We start from the raw sequence: 19,722 nt of genomic DNA on the forward strand, positions 1-19,722 counted from the left end.
TGTCACACAGGTAACTGACTGCACCAGGCCTTGGTGCACTGTGCGCCCCCCCCCCCCCCCCCCCGTAGTGCTTGATTGATGTTCTTTTCTTTCTTTCCCAGATCCTGGGTTCCTTTCCTTTTCCTTTTCCTTTTCCTTTTCCTTTTCCCTTTCCCTTTCCCTTTCCCTTTTCCCTTTTCCCTTTTCCTTTTCCCTTTTCCCTTTTCCCTTTTGGAGAGGAGAGGAGAGGAGGATGGCCATGAGCACGTGGAGAGAGGGGGAGGGGAATGGGGAGAGAGGAGGAAGGGGCAAGAGGTCAGAGCTAGAGTAAGAAAGCAGGAGAGAGGAGGGGCCAAGCAGGCCCTTTTACTGTGAGTCAGGCTCACCTGGCTGTTGCCAGGTAACTGGGACTGAGCCTAGGAGGAATAAGGAATGCTAACAATGCTGGCTGTGTCTCGAAGTCAGAGGTCAGCTTGCTTTTTCCTTCCATCATGTGGGGCCTGGCGCGTCAAACTCAGGTTATTAGGTTTTGTGGGCAATGCCTTTTCTGAGACAGCCTTTCTCTGTGTAGCCCTGGCTGTCCTGGAACTACACTCTGTGTAGATCAGGCTGGCCTGGAATCCAGAGATCCTCCTGCCTCTGCCTCCCGAGTGCTGGGATTAGAGGCTTGCACCACCATTGCCCAGCTCGTACTTATAACATTTTATTTTTATTTTATGTATATGGGTATTTTGCCTACATGTATGCCTGTGTACTACTTCTGTACTTGGATCCCGCAGGGACCAGAAGTGGGGCCCTGGAGTCTCTGGCACTGGAGTTACAGGCCCTTGTGGCAATTCACCATGGATCCTCTAGGAGAGTAACAACTGTTTTTGACCACTGAGCCATCTCTCCAGGTTCCCTACTTTTTATTTTGGAGATAGACCCTCTTGCTAAGTTGGGCTAGGCTGGCCCAAAAGTGATCTTTCTCCGTCATCCTTTCTAGTAGCTGGGATTTCAGGCTTGTACTACCCAGGCCAGTTAAGGTAAATCTTTGGGAAGCACTTTTAAGCATCAAACTTAAAGTCAGTTTCTGTTTTTCTTTCTCCTTCTCTTCTCTTCTCTTCTCTTCTCTTCTCTTCTCTTCTCTTCTCTTCTCTCTTCCTTTTCTTCTAGCGTCTCCTTTTTTTCTCCATCTCTTCTTTCTTTAAGACTTCACTACTGTAGCCCAGGCTGGCCAGGAACTCTAAATCCTTCTGTGGTAGTCTCCTAAATTCTGGGACTACAAAGATATGCCATCCTACTCAGGTTTGTTTATTTGTTTATTTATTTGTTCTTTATTATTTTAAAAAACACTTAGCACTTTTATATTTCTGGAGCTTTTATATTTCTGAAACCTCATGTGCAGAATGCAAGGAGAGTAATTGGCTTTTTCCAGATGGACAGGCACTTCCCCCAGGACTGTTGAGTTAGTAATTATTCTGCTCTGTGTTCGGTCGATCTATTGTTTATCTCTTTGCTATTATCAGGCTTTGGTCACTGTGACTTTGGAGGACACTCTGCTGCCTGGTAGGGCAAGGCCCCTATTAGTGTCTCTTAAATTTTGTTTTCAATTATTTCCTCTCAAAGTTTCTTGGCCCTGTATGTATTTAGTCTCCTAGATAAATTTTAGAATCAACTTGTCCGTTTCTAAGATGTGTTGGGACTGGGATCCAACCTGTACTGAACTGACACCGTTACAATCCTAATTGGTCTCATCCAAAGCATGATTTGTTGTCACTGGCCAGGTCACCAGAAGGTCCAGTTCTTGCTTTCTTCTATGGATCTGGTGCACGCTCAAAGCGTGTGCACTTGTTTTTGTAGCTTTGGTGACACAGGATTTTCTTTTTCCCTTTGATTAAAAGAAATTTTATAAGTAGCAATTTACAGAAGAATGTAACTTAGGCAAGAGAGGGAGAAAAAGAGAGAGAGACTTCTTTGGAAGGCAGCCAAGGCCTTGCCTGCAAGCCAAGGACAGAAAGGGGAGTGGGCCTCTCAGGGAGGAGGACAGGCCTCGGCTGTTTACTCTCTTGCTGCTTCTTTAGCTTAGCTTTCCCCTCCCCAATACAGTTTTGTTTTCTTTGATTTTTCTCTCGTTCACTTATCTGGAAGCTCGGTAGTGTAGGACAAACCTGAGTAGAGAGAGGGGCTACCCATGTGAATGGAGGATTTTCACACAATAACTGTGGACCACGGAAGCCAGGCCAAAAAGCAAAGGTTTCAAGGCACCACATCAGGATATCAAAAGAATGAGTTTTTGTTTTTTGTTTCTTTTTCTGCCTATGAGAATTTGGCTTGATACAGTTGACTTGATTGTTATGGCTCCTCCCCCATGGCCAGCTTCAGGTGATCGATAAACAAGGACTGACAGTTGCTATGTAATGGATTATCAATTGCACAAAATGTCCCAGATCCATGAGACGGTATATAGGAAGTTTGTTCAGGCTAGAGAAGCCTTCCACCACCTCTAAAACTGACTGACTCCAACTCTACTCTTTAGATTTTTCATTAAAAGCAAACACTTGCATGTATGAATGTTTTGCCTGAATGCCTCTACACCATGCATGTGCTGTGCCCATGGAGATGAGAAGAGATTGTACAACCACCTGGAACTGGAGTTACAGATGGCTGTGGGCCGCCATGTGGGTACTGGGACTTGAACCCATGTCCTCTGGAAGCCTAGCCAGTGCTCTAATTCACTGAGCCATCTCTTCAGTCCTACACTTCATGTTTAACTTTCTTGTGTTAGAAAGGATTGTTTCATAAAAGACATTCCCCTCCCAAGCCTAGCTAGTCACTCCATCCTAAGAAATGTTTTCATAATGTAGACCAGAAGTTGATGTCAACTGCCAGACCAAGAGCCAGGGTAAAAACTACAGTGGTGCTGGGTGGTGGTGGCGGCGCACGCCTTTAATCCCAGCACTTGGGAGGCAGAGGCAGCCTGGTTTACAGAGTTTCAGGGCAGCCAGGGCTACACAGAGAAACCCTATCTTGAAAAAAAAAAAAAAAGCTACAGTGCCAATTTGGAAGTAGAAAACTCAACAGTCTTGCTTTTGTTAATTATTGATATATTTTATTTTCAAATTTAGGAAAACCACTTTTAGTTAGGTGTACTGAGCTGTAAATACAGTTAAAAACAAAACAAAACAAATACAGGTTCAGGTCATTACCAGTGACTAATTTTTGTTTTTGAGATAGGATCCCACTATGCAGCCCTGGCTAGCCTGGAACTCACTATTTAGAGCTGGCTGGTCTTGAACTCACTGAGACCCTCCTGCCTCTGCTTCCAGAGCTCTGAAATCAGAGACCAGGGACCAATTTGAGAGTGTGCTAAACCCTAAGGAAAAATAAGTCTAGAGACTGAGGACTATGACAGCAAAGGGGGTTTGAGAGTGGCATCCCTGCCAGCCTTAGCCCTTCTGGCTGATATAAAAGAACTTCGCAAGGACAGGACAGCTATGTAACTGGAAGATCAGTATTTGTTTTGGATGAGTTCTTTTCCTTCTAATACAAGATCCCATTTCTCCAAGCTCTGCTTCCCCGCCCAGTCTGCAAACAAGAGTCAGGTTTCTCTCTCTGCCGAAGGGGCCACCCAGAGCCGAGCTAGACCTGGGGCCCCGTTAGGGGCTTAATCCCGGCTAGTTCCGTCCTACTGACACATCGGCTCGCCCAGGGCGTGGCTTCCGGTAGCGAAGGCATGCTTTCCGGTAGGTCCTTTGCCTTCCGGGGCGGGACTTCCTGCCCTAAAAGAGCCCGGCTGCCAAAGTGATTGGAGTGCGAATTACGCGGGCCCATGGGCTCCCGAGGCCCAATGCTTTTTGGAAAAGGGGTCAGAGAGATCGTTCTTTTTAGCTGATGCTTACTTTTTACATTGCGCGACGCCTCCATTTGCACGAAAGCTCTGGGCTTTTGTTGCCCACCTGAGGCTCTTCCGCTTCCCCTTTCCCCAGGCTCCGCCCCCAGCGTCCCGTGGCTATGACGACCGCTCCGCGGGATTCAGTAGTGTGGAAGCTGGCGGGACTTTTGCGGGAGTCGGGTGAGTGGACTTCTGGCTTATTTGGTTGGGAGTTCTAGGTGTGTTCGATACTGTCCAGAAACGCCGGGAATCACCGAGTCATTGCCGGCGGGGTCACGAGGTGCCGGCGTCTTCTGGGTGTGTTCCTTGTGACGCGTTGTTTACAGTCATGCCTTTGACAGTCTAAACTCTATCCATCTCTCATAGCACTTAACTCTCCAGAGGAAAGGGATCATTAATAGATTAAACACTTGCAGACAAGAACATAATCACTTGTACCGAAAGCCAAGTATAAGCACCTTAGACACCAGAGATTTGGAGACCCACATAGGTTAGTCCCAACCCTCTATCAGACTTGGATAAGTTTTTAGACCCTCAGTATTCTTCTCAGATAGGTTAGCATAGGGATTGTATTGAACGCAAAAGATAGCGGGATTTTAGTTAGCTTATTTAGTGCAGTGCATGCATGCATAATAAGTGTTCAAAAGATAGTGTTACTATAGTTGCTGCCCCAGTGCCTGGGCATGGCAAAGATCACTGTGTTGTTTGGTTTTTGTTTTTTTTTTTGTTTTGTTTTGTTTTTTTGTTTTGTTTTTTTTTTTTTTTTGAGACAGGGTTTCTCTGTGTAGTCCTGGCTGTCCTGGAACTCACTTTGTAGACCAGGCTGGCCTCGAACTCAGAAATCCGCCTGCCTCTGCCTCCCAAGTGCTGGGATTAAAGGCATGTGCCACCACGCCTGGCACTATGTTGTTTGTTATGTGGTTGCCATCATCAGCTAAATGATCACAATCATGATTCTTTGAGAGCTGGGGATATAGTTCAGTAGCAGAGCATATGTTTAGCATGTACAAAACTTTGACTTATAATCCCTAGCATCCTCCCCACACACACAGAAAGGAGAGATTCTTCTTTGAGCCCCGGCTTTCCTATCTGTAAGGTGGGGTTAATGGATGTCTTTAGGAGATAAGGATGAGATCTAGATGAAGCAGCTGTCATTTGGAATGTGTGACCTCGATGGCATTAGTGCTCCATATCTATATACTCCCACCATGGCATCCTTGGAGTCTCTTGATGGCAGTTCATTTTCTGGTTTGTGTTAATAATTACTCCCATGCTGTGCCTTTTCTAGACTTCCAGGGGACACCTTGAATTATGTGCATGTCTATACTCAGTGTCTAGTACATAGAAAAATCTCTTTGTAAGGCTGTAAGATTTATTATTCAGCAAAGATCTGACTTGGCTCCCAGGCTCGGAATCGTAGAGTTCATATATGATTGTGGGGATGGAATCACTTTGTGTCTTGATTATGGTGGTGGTTGTCATAATCTACACTAACAGAATAGAACTGACACTATATTTTATCAACACCTAATTTCCTGGTTTTGATAATTGTACTATAATTCTGTAAGTCAATTTGGGGGAAGCTGAGTGAAGGGTGTGGGAGATCTCTGCTATTTCTTGGTATCCCAAGCCAGCCTTGAAATTATGATCTTTCTGCTTTAGTGACTCATCCTATGGAATTATATATAGGCATATGATGTTCCTCCACCTGACTTCTGCAATATTCTTTGACTTCTTGATTTTTCTCCCCCCATCCCCCTGAGACAGGGCCTCACTTTGTTGCACTGGTCTGGAATTCACAGAGATTCACCTGCCTCTGTCTCTCACATTCTGGGATTAAAGGTGTGCACCACCACACCTGGTTTCAGAATATATTAAAAAAATGTCCACAGTTATTATAACTGTACTTTCCTGATAGAGTGCTAAGTGGGGAATATATCTGAAAGACGACCTCACAGGGCTGATAGTCTTATTAGGTACAACAGCTTTATAGAAGTGCTGTAATGGACAACGACATGCATTTCAATATTGTTTGAGAATTTCTATAAATGTGCATGTCATTCTTGCAACCAGAAAAAGACAGAAAGATCAAATACAGTCGGCCTTTGTGTAAAGTGGGTGGTTGCAGTGTGGAAGCGCAGGGGTGTTATTTCTTTAAATATTTTTATTTTGTGTGTGGAGAGCATCTTTGGGTCAAGGCCAGAGGACAGCTAGGGGCCTCATGTTTCAGAAGCTGTCTTCCTTGTTCTCTGAGCAGGGGTCTCCACTGAGACCTGGGGCTTGCTGATTAAGTAGGCTGGCTAACCAGTGAGCCTCAGGGATCTTTCTGTGACTGCCTCGTCAGTTCCCACCACTATGTGGGCGGTGGAGGTCAGCTTCAGATTCACCAGCTTTTTCAGCTGGACCTTTATTGAGTCATCTGCACAGCCCCCAGAGGTATTGCTTTGCGAAGGCTTGCTGGGTGAAGTTGGTCTCCACCTTGGCAGTAGAAAGGGATGTATCATGATGAGAGAGAGCTGTGAGCCAAGTGGGCTATGTTTCCAACTCTGTAAGTAGCCTAGGCTTCTTTCTTTCTTTCTTTTTTTTTTTTTCTTTCGAGACAGGGTTTCTCTGTGTAGCCCTGGCTGTCCTGGAACTCACTCTGTAGACCAGGCTGGCCTCGAACTCAGAGATCCGCCTGCCTCTGCCTCCCAAGTGCTGGGATTAAAGGCGTGCACCACCACGCCCGACCCTAGGCTACTTTCTACAGAGTAGAAAGCAAAAGCATTTGGAAAAGTCTCTGGGAGTCTTATAGTAAAACAAATTTCTGGTATCAGGCTGAAAGGCTAGGATTTTTGCTCGGTTGCTTGTTTAAATGGGGGAACTGTAGAAGATGTTTGAGCTGGGGAGGAGGTAGACAGTTTGATCTCTCAGTGGAATATCTCAAGTACAGAGGAGAGTGGGTGCATTTTGGGGGCCCAGAAGGAAAGACCTTTCATTTTGTCCTCGTCCCCGTTTGTCCTTCTTCCTGCAGGCGATGCGGTTCTCTCTGGCTGTAGCACACTGAGCCTGCTGACAGCCACACTGCAGCAGCTGAACAGAGTGTTTGAACTGTACCTGGGGCCATGGGGCCCAGGCCAGACAGGCTTTGTGGCTCTTCCCTCCCACCCTGCAGACTCACCCGTCATCCTCCAGCTTCAGTTCCTCTTCGATGTGCTGCAGAAAACACTGTCACTCAAGGTCCCAGGAGGGGCATGGGGACAGGATGCGCAGAGAGCCCTAGGGAGTGATGAAGGCAGGGCTTGGGATGGGGTGTGAGAGGGCTCTGAGGCTGAGAGCCAGATGATGTCAGTGATGCCTGCTGGTGCTTATGCTGAGGAAGTGGCGCAGAAGCAGGGGAGGCTGCCCTGCCTCGCTAACCTGAATGTTCCTTTTTCAGCTGGTCCATATCCCTGGTGTTGGCCTTCCAGGGCCTATCAAGATTTTCCCCTTCAAGTCCCTACGGCAGCTGGAGGTGAGGGAGTGTTAGAACGTATAGGTGGGCAGAAACTGTTGCGAAGGAGCCTCTTGGGCTGAGGACAGAGAGATGGCCTCTTTTGGTGGGAGGTGGTGTCTGAATGTCCCATTGCTCCTCAGTGATGTTTTCCATTAAAACTTCCTTCCTTACCTGTAGCTGGGCTTTGGATGGTTTCCCTCCTCCCCATCAGAAGTTAGGGATGAGGCCTTTGCCATCTTTGAAGCTTTGCTTGCCTCCCTCCTTTTCTTCTTAGCTTCGAGGAGTCCCTATCCACAGCCTGTGTGGCCTCCGTGGCATCTACTCACAGCTGGAGTCCCTGGTTTGCAACAGAAGCATCCAGGCACTGGAGGTAAGGAGGATGAGCGCTGGCCCTGATGTCTTGTCCTGATAGATTGAGAAGACCAAGCTTCATGTGCTTCCCTCCTCTGTCCTGTGTGACACCACAGCCCTCTACACCTGTCTGCGTGTTTACAGTCACACCAAGCTGTGTATCGGCTAGTGTCTGTCTCCCTATGGTCTGCATATGGTCCCCGTAGTCTGCTCTTTAGGGACAGAGCCTTGAGCTTTCTTCAGAGCTGCGGAGTCTCCAGGTAGAGCCTGGTCTATGTGAGTGGGGGACTGGAAGATAGAGCATGCATGGGGAGAAGGCAGAGAGTGACATGTAGTTGTGCCTGTTCCCTATCCAGGAGCTCTTGTCAGCCTGTGGTGGGGATCTCTGCTCTGCCCTCCCCTGGCTAGCCTTGCTTTCTGCCGACTTCAGCTACAATGCGCTCAGGAGCTTAGACAGCTCCCTGGTGAGTGTCCCCCAAGGGAAGGTGCCTTTGGGGTGAGAAGAAGGGTCCTTTGGAGGGAATGCCATCTGTCTGTCAGATACCCTTGTGTGAAGAACTTTTCTGTGCTTGCTTTGTCAATCTCCTTCAGCGTCTCCTGTCCGCTCTCCGCTTCCTCAACCTGAGCCACAATCATCTCCAGGACTGCAAAGGCTTCCTGATGGTAAGACCGAGCTGCCTGATTGCTGATGGACTTGGCCCTTACATGGCTCCACTCTCACTCACTCTCAGATTAGCTAGTGCTCCACATGGCTCTTGGGCCTAGGTGGAGGCACATCTGCGAGCTGGTACTGTACTGTGTGGGTTTCTCCTCTAGCACACAACAAGGTTTGGAATACCTGGATGAATTGGGGGAGTCAGTTAGTTTCTTGCTTCATTCACCTGTCAGGTATACATCATAGCAGTACCTGTGAAGAGTACCTATGTTACTTAGCCTAGTGTGTGGCCCAGAAGTGATAGATTCCATGATGGTGACAAACCCTTTCCCTGTGGCCTTTCTGTCCTCCATTAAAGATAAATGGGGCTGAGTACTTGTTAAAGTGGTAGGAACTTTCTTCAGTGAGGAGTCACATCCTAGGCTGAGGAGGATTCAAAGTGCAGTGACTGGAGAGTGAAGGAGTGGCAATGGCTTGGGTGTCATCAGCACTCAGGGAACTGGGAATTCTCAAGTCAGGAAGGGGCGGGAGCTGGGTCCACACTGAAGTGCATGGGTTTTCTCACTGACTGTACTGACTGGCTAGGTAGGCCCCCCTTGTCCCTCAGAGGCTGGGAGACAGACCCCGTGGCCCAAACAGAGGATCTCCTTGGTTGCGCTAAGTGTTCCTCAGATCCTTGTCTTTTTCCAGGTGGGAACTTAAAGACGGAGTTACCATCTAGGGGTGTAGCCTGGGACTGTTAGGGACATGCTAGTGTTTGTTCAGGTCTTTCAGTGCAGGATGGAGGAAGTCATCTGTGTTGACATTGCAGTTTCTGTAGGCCAATGTGGATTTGAGAGGATAGCACAGAGGGCCCTGCCTAGAGCTTTGTTGAGTTGAGAACCTTTGTCCCCTCACCCACTGCCAGGATTTATGTGAGCTGTACCATTTGGACATCTCCTATAACCACCTGCGCTTGGTGCCAAGAGTGGGACCATCAGGGGCTGCGCTGGGGACTTTGATACTGAGGGCCAATGAGCTCCGCAGCCTTCAGGGTGAGTAGGGAGTGTATTGGGGTGGCTCAGGTTGGCCGTCTAGAGCCTCATGAGGACTTAGAGGTAGGGCTGTGGTGAACAATTTCTCCTTCTGCCTCTGTCCTGGGCACACAGAATACCATATCCCTTACCCACACCATGTCCTCGCAAGGCCTCTTCCTTCTCTCCTCTGCCGTAGGCCTGGAGCAGCTAAAGAACCTGCGGCATCTCGATGTGGCCTATAACCTTCTAGAAGGACACACAGAGCTTGCGCCATTATGGCTGCTGGCCGAGCTCCGTAAGGTGAGCCACGAGTGCCTAACGGGTCTGGGAGCCACCTTCAGGTCTGGCTCTCCTTGTGCCTTCACATAGGGGGCATCCGATGCCTACGTCGTCTCTTTTCTGCCCTCAGCTCTATCTGGAAGGTAACCCTTTGTGGTTCCACCCTGCACACCGTGCAGCCACCGCCCAGTACTTGTCACCACGGGCCAGGGATGCTGCTCATGGCGTGAGTGATTATCCTCTGTCTGTCCCTGAGTGAGAGGCCAAAGTCCCAGTCACTCTATGGTGCTGTGAGTTCTTGGAGTCACTAGTGATGGGCTCCATCTCCAGCCTGTCCTCTCCTTTGTCTTGTACAGTTCCTGCTTGATGGCAAGGTTTTGTCCCTGAAGGATCTTCAGGTCAGTCGAGTGGGGGTGGGAGGACATGAAGGGAGGACAGGGTAGGAAAGTCTTTTGGTCAGTGGAAACTAGGGTCCTCCTCTTGGTTAGCTCCATCATGCAGACCCCTTCCTGTCATCACACAGCAAACTTCAGACTCTTCAGGGCTTGGTCCCGTGATCCAGCCTCTGTCCTGGCCAGTGGGGAGTACCACTGAAACCTCAGGTGGCCCTGAGTTGAGTGATAGCCTCTCCTCAGGGGGCATTGTGGCCCAGGCCCCGCTTCGTAAGGTTAAGGTGAGTGAGTGGCTTCTGCTGGTTTGTGCCTGGGCTTGCGTGGTCTCTTTATGGCACTGTGGGTAACTCGGTAGACTAGCAACAGCAAGGCCTTGTCCTTGTTAGGACTTGGCATTTTTTTGGTAAGTTAGGTAAGTGGCCATGGATGGCCAGGCTGGCTTTTGTAGATCTCCATCTCTATCCAAACCAGAGCCGAGTCCGTGTGAGGCGGGCTAGCATCTCTGAGCCCAGTGACACAGACCCAGAGCTCCGAACTCTGGACCCCTCCCCAGCTGGTAAGTTGACCCTCCCTGCTCACTCCCTTCCCACCTCCTTCCAGACCTCTCTAATCTCGATGTTGCCTTACATTTTGGCATCGGAGGAGAAACTTGATTTTGGGGTGGTGTGGATTATTGCGGAGGGCCCCTCAGTCTGTTGTCTTTTTAGTTTAGCCCAAAGAGAGATCTGCTTCCAGGCAGCGTTCTCCTAAGGAACATGGATTTTAAAGGGTGCTAAAGATTCTGTAATAAAGAGATTTATGGCCACAGCCATTTGGGGAGCACGGGCTGCAGCAATGTGAAGCAGGTTTCTTCCTACAGCTCGTCTTAGACCTGAGATGTGTGGCCGTGGTTGGGAAGCGCCACACATTTAGTTTTGTGTGTGGTCCAGACTGGCTTGTGGGCACAGTATTCCATAGGACGCTCCTGAGGACATTCTGCGGAGGGGAGGCCTATTGAAGAGGAGCCAGAGAAAGAGGCTGGGGTCAGCCAGGGTCTGGGTGTGGCCTCAGCTCTACATCCTCCTCCATCTCAGGGTGGTTTGTGCAACAACACCGGGAACTGGAGCTGCTGGCCAGCTTCCGGGAGCGGTTTGGCTGTGACTGGCTGCAGTACAGGAGCCACCTGGAGACCATGGGGAGCTCCCCTCTTAGCACCACCAAGACTCCTGCCCTTAGCACCCCTCCTCTGGATGTCCAGAACCTGGAGACTGTATGCAGCCCTCCAGCCATAGAGGACGACACTAAGGAATCGCCAGAGAAGGTGTCAGAGGAAGGCAGGGTGGAGCCAGAGCCCCAGGAAGAAGAGAGGGAAGAACAGGATAAAGAAGAGGGATCGAGAGAGGACCTGGAGGAGGAGGAGGAGCAGGAGCAGAAGGCAGTGGAAGGTGAGAGGCCTGTGACCGTAGAGCTTTGGGGTCATGGGTGTCGATTGGGATGTTAGAGGGACTGCAGAGAGGCCAGGCTGGGTAGGACACTCACTCCCTGAGGCCCTGGACCCTTTGTTCACTCCAGTTCTCTCTTGGTCTCTCCGCAGCTGAGCTCTGTCGCCCCATGTTGGTATGTCCCTTGCAGGGACTTGGGGGTGTGCAAGGCAAGGAGTGCTTTCTCCGGGTCACTTCTGCCCACTTGTTTGAAGTGGAACTCCAAGCAGCTCGGACTCTGGAGCGGCTGGAGCTACAGAGTCTGGTGGCAGCTGAGCTAGAGTCCGAGACTGAAACCCAAGGAGAACCAGTGTCTGAGGTAAGTTGTGGGGTCAGGTGCCTGGGAAGGGGTTCTCGGCTTTTCCGGAGTCATCGTTGGGAACCTGTTGGCTCTTGTGTGCCATGCATTGGGCCTGGGTATTTTCCATCTTCTCTCATGAGAACTCCGTGTCAAGGAGGGGTGTGTGCAGGGCTGTTGTGTGTGACTAGGGAGGGTGCTAAAGGATGGACTCTATGCAAGGGCTTTGTGTCAGACCAGCATTGTGGGGTCCAGAGTTCCTGTTTTTCTCCGAGCTCTGTGTAGCCCAGACCCCTTTTCCTCTGCCCACTGCTGTGTTCTCCTTTCTTCCTGCACAGGGCTCAGGTCCATTCCCCGGGGCTCCAGTTCTTGTTCTTCGCTTTTCTTACATTTGTCCCGACCGGCAGCTACGTCGATATGCTGTGCTGGAGCCGGAGGCCCGTGAAGCCGTCCAGGTGATGGAGGCCAGAGGCAGGCGGGGAGGTTGGAGGGAGCAGGTCCAGGCTGGAGGGGTCAGAGGTCGGCCAAGTGGGTCCACCTGTGCCCAGCTAGCTGCCTTCTGGCCCACCTCCCTCAGGAGCTGCTTGCAGTACTGACCCCATTCACCAGTGTGAAAGAACAGCAGCCTGGGGCAAACAAGGACCCACAGGGGGCCAGATTCCAGTGTCTGCGTTGTAGCTGTGAGTTCAAGCCAGAGGAGTCCAGATTGGGACTGGAGAGTGATGAAGGCTGGAAGCCTCTGTTTCAAAATACAGGTACCAGCTGTGGCCTTGGCCTCTCTGGCCACCTAGCTCTCCCACTGCAGGGAAGGTGTCTCTGAGAGGAGTGTGGAGAGGGAGCCCAGGGGAAGAAGGTCTTAGGAGAGTGGGGGCAACTGTTTGGCATAGGGAAGAAATACGAATGCCTGCCTGCTGCATTTAACAGCAGAAATGGTCCAGTAAGAGTCTGGAAGTGCTGTTCTGTGAGTGTACGTAAACCTGCTCTTCAGGTTTTCATCACTTGATGGCTTATGGTGGTTGTGGGTAACATCTCAGGAATAACAAAGCCTACTGAGCACTTAGTGCAGCGCCGGGTTGCCATGTGCCTGCCCTCTGTTGGGTGAGCTGCTTTGCTGGTTGGCACAAGTTCCTTCCTTGACTGACCTTGTAAGCACTTGGTAGGATGCGCCACCTTATGGTCTCTCTTTGTGTTCTGATCTTGGGATTGTTCCACTATAGGCCAGTCAAACAATAGGGCTTTGGAGATGCTGAAGAAGGAAGGGAGACTCTGGATAATAGCTATGTGAAATGTACAATTTTGATCAGCCATACTTCTTGGCAGCAGACAGAGCAGGACCAAGTTATTTTTTTTCCAGAACAATACCCCTGTGCCATTGTCTATTGTGAGCCTGCCCTGGCAGGCCTAGTCACATAGGCAGTGGGACATCACAGCTCTTTCTGGATCCTGGCTATCTCCATAGGTACTGTGGCTTCTGCATTGGTAGAATTTCTCTTTAAAGGTTTCGATGTTTCAAGAACAAGTCTTGGCCTCAAACTTGAATGTACCTGAAGCTGTCCTTCTCCCTCCCTCAGCCTCTTGAATGCTGGGATTACTGATGTGTGCTACCTTGCCCAGCTTTCTTGTGAGATTTAAATATGACAATAAAGCACCAAGCATAGCTCCTGGCACAAAACAAAGGTCCTTCATATATGGTAGCTACTGTTATTATCTCCAACTACATAGGTGTGGGCAGGGTGTGTAAGCTAATTTAGTTATTTCTTTATTTGCAAAATGGGGTATGAAAAGTTTTAATGGAGCTGCCACATAATAATAACATTGATGTGGGGGCTAGTACATGCCTAGAGTGTTGTAGCCACATAGTGTCTCTCCCCTCATTGTTGATCCACATCCTTCATTCTTTACCTGCATCCACTCACCCATCCTGCCGACTCCTTGAGGTAGACGTGATTTTTCATCTTACAGATAGTAGTCAGGCTCAGAGCACAGGTCCACGATTATCCATCTATAGTTAATCTGCTGATTTTGGTCTTAATTTTTGTTATTATTATATGTTTGTTCCTGTAGCTGTGTGTGTGTGTGTGTGTGTGTGTGTGTGTATGCGTGTGCACACACACATGTGTGGAGGTCAGGGACCAACTTTAGTGTCCTCCTCAGTCATTTTCCACCAGAGTTTTTGGCATAATCTCTCACTAAACCTGGAGTGCATCAGTTTGTCTAGACTGCCTGGCCAATGAACTCTAGGGATCGGCCTCTCTCTTCCCCAGAACACTGGGAGGCTCACATACATGACACCACACTGCTTTTACCTGGGGCCTGGGGATCTGAACTCTGATCCCCACGCGTGTGTAGGATGTACAGTGTGGATTGAACCATCTTCCTAGCTCTTGATTTTGGTTTTTCAGGAATTTCTAGTAAAGCGCTGCTATGCTTGATAAAGCCAAGGCTATGGGAGGGGACCAGAGCAGGACCTGGAAGTTAGAAGATGGGATGTATTTTTAGGAGGCTGTTGGCCATGGGCTAACTTGACTCTTGGGGATGGGGAGAGGCAAATTAGAGACTATGCTTAGATATGGGTGAGGGTGGGATGCTGCGAATGCTGGCTGTGACTGGAGCTAGAGATTGGATCTGAGGAAGCTGGATGGTGGCAGGGAGTATTGTGAACTTCATGCTTTTAGGAGGCTTATGGGGTGTCTGTCTGTCCCTCCAGAATCTCCTGTTGTATGTCCAAACTGTGGGAGTGACCACGTGGTTCTCCTAGCTGTGTCTGGGGAAGTCCCGAATAGAGAGCAGAACCAGGAAGAGCAGTCAGCAGATTCTGCCTGTGACCTCGCTGACCACGGTGGCTGTCCCAGCAGGCCTGATGGCATCCCACCTCAGACATCCATATCCCATGACCGTAGCAGCTGGAGTCTCAGCCCATGTGAGTATGGGTGGAACAAAGTGGAAGCGTGCTTGGGGGAGGGATGGGCACCGTGTTAAGTTGGAGCTGTGGCCTCCCGGAGCCAGGCGATGACCCCTTGATTGCTCATAGCCCCTGGATGCTCTGGTTTTCGCTCTGTGGACCACCGACTCCGGCTCTTCCTGGATGTCGAGGTGTTCAGTGACTCCGAGGAGGAGTTCCAGTGCTGTATCAAGGTCTGTGCCACCCACTGACCCATGGCCCTGGGCAGCGAGTCAGATGCTTGGGTTTCAGCTGCAGCTGTGGATAGTTGCTGTGTTTCATGTGGGCATGTTTATTCATCCTTGCAGTTCAGTTGTCTCCATCCAGGTAGGGATAATGGTCCTTGACCTCGAGCAGAGGCTGAGAGCAGGCACCTGTCCCTGCACCTGGCACTTGGTGAATGGGTCCTCCTGTCAGCACAGATACGTGCTGTCACTTCCTCCTGTCAGGGACACTCAGGCCCAACCGTGCAGCTGGCTTGCCCTTAGTCACAAAGAAGCAGGGTTATGCAACGTGAAGCTGCTGTATCAGGACAAGGCCCTAGAGGGGCTGTTTAATCTAGCCTGTGTGGGTCCATGCTCTAGGAGACTGAAGCTATAGATGTATAGAGGCCCAAGAGAAGGTAGCTTGTGGGAAAGATGGGACAACTAGTGTCCCGGCCTAGAGGCAGGTTCCTCGGGGGAGTCTAGGAGGCTGGGGAAAGCTGCTCAGGAGCAACCTGCTGTGTCTGCCTGGAACATGGATGGGATCTAGGGACCACCCAGAGGATGTGAATCAGTGGGGTAATGGTTAAGTTGTTAAGTAAGATAGTCTTGGCTGAGTGTGGAAGAGAGGTTGGAGATGGGGAGAGGATGCTGAGGAGGCCTGCTAAGAGGTGCTGGGGTGGTGGGAGGGCGAGTGCAGGGCCACAGATAGTGAAGAGGTTGATCATGCGAGGAACCGTGGTTAGAATGCAGCTTTTGGTCTGGCTACTGTCTGCTTGGCTTTATTTTCTGCTTTCTCATCAACTTTCCCTTCCCTTAGGTGCCAGTGGTGTTAGCAGGCCACACGGAGGAGTTTCCGTGCCTTGTGGTTGTGTCTAACCACATGCTTTACCTGTTGAAGGTGCTAGGGGCCATCTGGTGAGTGTGCCAGGTGTAGAGCTGGGGCCGTGTCACAGTCCTGCCAACCTCATCCCGTCCTCCTCTTAATCTTGGTTCCTTTGCTCTCTCCACAGCGGGCCTCCTGCTAGCTGGCTCCAGCCCACCCTGGCCATTGCTCTGCAGGACCTGAGTGGCATGGAGCTCGGCCTCGCAGGCCAGAGCCTTCGTCTGGAGTGGGCAGCTGGCACTGGCAGCTGTGTACTACTGCCCCGAGATGCTAGGCAGTGCCGAGCCTTCCTTGAGGAGCTCACTGGTGAGGGAGGGAGGGAGGGAGGGAGGGAGGGACAGACAGACAAGGGAGTCGAGCTTTCAGTCATGGCTGCTCAGTTTGATGCTCACCAGTAGTAGATGGTCCTGGAACTTCCTGTTCTGTCAACGCCCAGTGGTAGAAGTTTCTGAGGGCCAGAGTTAATGGAGCTTAGCCAGGGTCGAGGCTGAGGTGGAGGACTGCAGAGGCCTCTGAGGGTTTCTGTCTCTGGCTGGCTTTATCCAGGTGTATTGCAGTCTCTGCCTCGTACCCAAAGGAACTGCATCAGTGCCACAGAGGAGGAGGTGACCCCGCAGCATCGGCTCTGGTGAGTCAGCAGGAGGTTAGGGTTAGGTGGTGCCCAGGCCTACTCTTGACAAGACTGCAGACATAGTCCCATCCTCGTGCCCACATCTCCCCAGCTGCTCCCTTCCTACCCTGGCTGATTCTCTTCCTCTGTCTGCTGTGATCTCCACAGGCCATTGCTGGGAAAAGACCCTTCTGCAGAGGTGCCCCAGTTTTTCTACCTTCGGGCCTTCCTGGCTGAAGGTAAGGCCAAGTCTGCAGGCGCTTCCCTGGTTTCTATAGCCCATGTTGTCCTTGGCTTGCCCACTATTGCCTCTGTAGTGCCCGTGGAGTAATGCTTAGTTTCTGGCATCCAGACTTCTTGCCCTTGCAGGTATATCCACACTACAGGGTGGGTGTTTTCAGAAGGTCCTTAGAGCCTCAGCTGGCCAGAGACTATAGCTTTGGCATTCAGTCTTTCAGTGGGTGATTGGCTAGATATGTTCCACTCATCCTGTCAAGAGGCCCCGGGCCATTGCTTGGCTGGTGTGCTGGCTCCCTTAGTATAGCACTGCAGGGCTTTTGGCTGTTAGTGGTCCCTGGAGTTTGTGGAAATACAGTGCTGATCTGTGGCCAACTCTTTTTTTTTTTTTTTAAATGTCTCAAAATGTTTAATAAATATTTCCTCTCAGTAGCAATGTTACATGAGTTTTATATAGATATAGACAGCCTTACTTACAATGCTTTGTGTTTTTTTTTTCTTTTTCTTTTTTTTTTTAATTAGGTATTTTCCTCATTTACATTTTCAATGCTATCCCAAAGGTCCCCCATACCCACACCCCTGTGGCCAACTCTTAAGTGTGGCTCACACCTCTTCTCCAGGACAGCACTGGGACACTAGTCCTGGGGATCTAGGTCCAGCATAGCCTTTCACTGTAGGCATCATCTTGTCTCTCTCTCTCTGCAGGCTCCTCTACCTGTCCTGTGTCCCTGTTGCTGACGTTGTCCACCCTGTACCTATTAGATGAAGACCCTGGAGGGTCCCATGCAGAGTCTCCTCTCCCAGTGGTGTCTGATGAAACCTCAGAGCAGCCTGCTTCTCTGGGGCCAGGTCCTTCCCTGCAGGTCAGGGAGCAGCAACCACTCAGCTGTCTGAGTTCTGTGCAGCTGTATCGCACAAGCCCTTTGGACCTGCGGCTGATCTTCTATGATGAGGTGTGTGTGTGTGTGTGTGTGTGTGTGTGTGTGTGTACACAGTGTACAGTGCATCTCCGAAGGATGGGGATAGATTGGGATGGTGCTAAGGAAGGCGCAGGTGTATAGTGGGGACAGAGTCCTGATGTGAGGACGTGGGTTTGGATAAGCAGCAGGTGTAGAAAGCAGCAGTCAACTGTGGCAGTGTCCTGGCCTTGGAGCCCGGTACTGAAATACCTAGCTGGTGTGAGTTGGTGTGATCAGCCTACCCACACTGTATGCCAACTGGTTGACCTTCACAACTCCAACATGAGGAGGAGGTGCTGTTGTTGATCCTGTCTTACAGATGATGGAACTAAGGCTCAGAGACATGAAACTTGTGCAGGTCACAAGAGTAGAGTCAGGAGTTGAACCTGCACAGTTCTTGGAATTGACGTTAGAACTCACGTTCCCTACAGCATGGAAGATAGAGACGGAACTGTGAACACCAGTCCTCTAGAGCCCTCAGACAGTGCGCTTTAAGGCTCAGAGTCGCCCTTTAATGCAGTGTCACACAGACCTGAGGCAGGGGAGGAGGGGGAAGAGCCTTTAAAAGCCGAGGGTGTGGTGTCTTTTCCTAAGATTCTGGACTCTTGGTATGTCTCTCACTGTGTTTCCCTTGCCTGCTGCTCAATCTACCAGGTGTCTCGACTGGAGAGTTTCTGGGCCCTTCATGTTGTGTGTGGGGAGCAGCTGACAGCCCTGCTGGCCTGGATTCGGGAGCCCTGGGAAGAGTTGTTCTCCATTGGACTCCGGACAGTAACCCAGGAGGCTCTGGACCTGGACCGATGAGGCCTCTTCACTGACTTCGCTGCCTCCCCCTGGAGTTGCACTGCCGATGCGATGCCCTTTTTCCTAGTCTCTAGGTCTGGCTGCTTGCCTGGCTGCTGTTGGCCATTGGCTTGGGAAGCTCCAATGACCACAGCTTAAGAGAAGGACAAGAGAATCCATCTGGCCCTTGGGTGACCTGCCTAATAGAGCAGGCTAAGTGGTCAGTGCAAACATTTCTCCAGCACTTACTCTCAGGTATCAATAAAGTTGTTGCCAGGTGTCATGGGTAGTATGTAGAAATGTCTCCCAGCAAGCCTGCCATCCCCTAATCTCTTCCCGGAAGCAACCTTGTTTGCACTGAGACCTGTCCCCAGCCCTTCTCTAGCAAAGTAGGATTACTGACCCTGATGTACCCAGTCCCCAAGCAGGTTGCGACCTATCCAGTGGCCTTGCATGGGATCACTGCCAGTCAATTAGTTGGGTCCCTTAAGATTTTTCATTATTCTTTTTGAGACAGGGTCTCACTGTGTAACCTTGGCTAGCCTGGAACTTTCTGTGTAGACCAGGCTGGCCTTGAACTCATGGAGACCTGCCTACCTCTGCCTTCTAAGTGTTGAGATTAATGGCGTGAGCCACCAATTGTGAAAAAGTTGTGAACTTCCCCTCTTCCCAAAGTTTACATTTTATGTAAAGACCTGCAATAAAAAGTGAGATCCTGTCATTGCTGACTCTGGAAGTCACCTCTTGAGCGAAGCACTGTACCTGTCCAGAAATTTCAATGCATATACACGCACATGTGCATATCCCCCCCCACACACCCCCCCCCCCCCACATTCCCAAAAAGAGTAGCTAGTTCAGCTATCAATGGAGAGACGATTCTTGGGGTTGGTTTCTCCCAGGCGATGCCCTGTCTGGTCTGCTGGGAGGGTGAGGGGGAAATGCTAAGTCTTAGGACTGGCTGGCCAATGGGAAGTGCCCTTGGAATAGCTGTCCTCTGGTACTGCCTGCAGGGGACCCAGACAGGCCTGTTCAGAGGCTCTCAAAGTAATCTCACCTACTTCTGTTTTGTTCAACGCTGCCCTGAATTTTTAATTGAAGTAAATTAAAACTTCCCCAAAGTATTAGTCCACTTTCTCAGTGGTTTGCACGACACTGTCCCATCTGTGACGCCGAGCTGTCTGAAAGCAGAAAACTGAAGAAAACCTGTTCAGCCTCTGGCCCAAATCTACCCTTTTGCACAGATCTCTTAGCAACGGCAACAGCAGAAACAGGTCACAGTGCAGGTAGGACAGAAGAATCTTGCCATTTAGGCTGCAGTGCACAG

At 50.3% G+C, this 19,722-nt stretch overlaps 1 protein-coding gene across 2 annotated transcripts; it reads left to right on the forward strand.

Moving 5' to 3' along the window:
* The first annotated feature begins 3,712 nt into the window (after window positions 1-3,712).
* On the forward strand, window positions 3,713-19,519 carry Stk11ip (serine/threonine kinase 11 interacting protein). Of its 2 annotated transcripts, NM_027886.3 has the most exons (25): window positions 3,713-3,826; window positions 3,948-4,033; window positions 6,867-7,072; window positions 7,272-7,346; window positions 7,603-7,698; window positions 8,036-8,143; window positions 8,271-8,342; window positions 9,242-9,368; window positions 9,547-9,650; window positions 9,760-9,855; window positions 9,986-10,027; window positions 10,153-10,302; window positions 10,493-10,577; window positions 11,095-11,445; window positions 11,595-11,800; window positions 12,118-12,234; window positions 12,357-12,534; window positions 14,487-14,699; window positions 14,811-14,914; window positions 15,744-15,841; window positions 15,937-16,115; window positions 16,356-16,437; window positions 16,588-16,658; window positions 17,362-17,609; window positions 18,270-19,519. In NM_027886.3, the coding sequence occupies exons 2-25, from the start codon at window positions 3,973-3,975 to the stop codon at window positions 18,417-18,419; spliced, it is 3,219 nt and encodes a 1,072-aa protein (NP_082162.3). In that variant the 5' UTR covers window positions 3,713-3,826; window positions 3,948-3,972; the 3' UTR covers window positions 18,420-19,519. The 2 variants fall into 2 exon arrangements, with proteins under 2 accessions (NP_082162.3, XP_030098903.1); XM_030243043.1 differs by lacking the exon at window positions 10,493-10,577 and having other exon boundaries at window positions 3,726-4,033; window positions 18,270-19,119.
* The last annotated feature ends 203 nt before the right edge of the window (window positions 19,520-19,722 follow it).

Source organism: Mus musculus, chromosome 1, assembly GCF_000001635.26.
Source record: "Mus musculus strain C57BL/6J chromosome 1, GRCm38.p6 C57BL/6J".
Taxonomy (NCBI): domain Eukaryota; kingdom Metazoa; phylum Chordata; class Mammalia; order Rodentia; family Muridae; genus Mus; species Mus musculus.

Excerpts from the sequence above, each read along its gene's own strand:
- Stk11ip (NM_027886.3), top strand. The coding sequence starts at position 3,973 with ATGACGACCGCTCCGCGGGATTCAGTAGTGTGGAAGCTGGCGGGACTT. Across the intron at positions 10,303-10,492 it reads CCCCGCTTCGTAAGGTTAAG|AGCCGAGTCCGTGTGAGGCG; the intron begins GTGAGTGAGTGG and ends TATCCAAACCAG. Across the intron at positions 10,578-11,094 it reads TCTGGACCCCTCCCCAGCTG|GGTGGTTTGTGCAACAACAC; the intron begins GTAAGTTGACCC and ends CCTCCATCTCAG.